The sequence below is a fragment of the Aplysia californica genome, unplaced genomic scaffold (genome assembly GCF_000002075.1).
Source record: "Aplysia californica isolate F4 #8 unplaced genomic scaffold, AplCal3.0 scaffold01419, whole genome shotgun sequence".
Classification (NCBI taxonomy): domain Eukaryota; kingdom Metazoa; phylum Mollusca; class Gastropoda; order Aplysiida; family Aplysiidae; genus Aplysia; species Aplysia californica.
The window spans coordinates 35,119-36,151 of NW_004798689.1; the positions used below are offsets into that span (position 1 = coordinate 35,119).

Genomic DNA, 1,033 nt, shown 5'->3' on the forward strand with positions numbered 1-1,033 from the left:
GGGGGTAATTGGGATTTTATTTTCTTTCAATTTAGAACTGTTTTCAGATTGTCTGTGTTTAAAAGTACCCTGCTGAATTTGCTGGAGCAGAAAGGACTGAGCACTTACCATGGTCATCGTCATGCGGTCAATCTCGTGCTTGTCTTTGGTCTTGTGCTGTCTGAACGGACTGTGACTGTGGGAGACACAAATGACACGAGTCACTCACGTGTCAGCACAGTAAGGTAAGACTAAATAGAACACAAGACAACATAAGACGTGATAAAATAAGATAAGATAAGACACAAGACAACATAAGACGTGATACCATAAGATAAGATAAGATAGTTTAGTTTTAGTAAGAGTTTTACGGCACTCGCAACACAATAAGGTCAAAAATGTGCCGAAGATTAAAGGTGTTACAAGAGAGTAACTAACACAAAAAAGGAGGAGGAGAGATAAAGACGATAGATGTTTGATAGGAAAGAAGGAGCAAACCACACCGGAGCACCCACCAACCACCCACAAGGTAATCAGAGTTTAGTTGGTCGCTTTTAAGGACAAGCAAGCTAACCGAGATTTCGGGGGTTTCCAGAAATCTTGACCTACACCAAAAGTGGACATTGCCCTACCTGAATAAGAAGTTTGATTTCATTGGTGTGTATATTTGTTTGGTTATAGAGAAAACTCCCCATGTCTTTTAAAGAAAACGAACAAGGGGTAAAAACTTCACCTTTGAATTTTTCACGAAAGCTCCCATGTGCTTAGATGCGACCAGTTTTAGTAAGAGTTTTACGGCACTTGCAACACAATGAGGTCATATAAGTGCCGAAGAAAAGAGGTGTTACAAGAGAGTAACGAATATAAAAAAGAAAGAGGGAAGATAAGGAAAAAAGAAGCAAACCACACCAGAGAACCCAGAACCCCCAACAACGTCATCAGAACAAGATAAGGATCAACATAAGGATCAACATAAGGACAAGATACAATAAGATGGGTAAACTTGTGATCCACGAGAGAAAGTAATGGTCATTAGTGCTGGGAGGGAGGGTGG

At 40.3% G+C, this 1,033-nt stretch overlaps 1 protein-coding gene across 1 annotated transcript in view; it reads right to left on the reverse strand.

Moving 5' to 3' along the window:
- LOC101856151 (beta-adrenergic receptor kinase 2) overlaps positions 1-1,033 on the reverse strand; it is a gene marked incomplete at both ends in the record, with an annotated part of 7,681 nt that overhangs the window by 4,012 nt on the left and 2,636 nt on the right. The window contains 1 exon segment of the mRNA XM_013090689.1: positions 109-175. Within this exon segment, the coding sequence (XP_012946143.1) occupies positions 109-175 (67 nt within the window).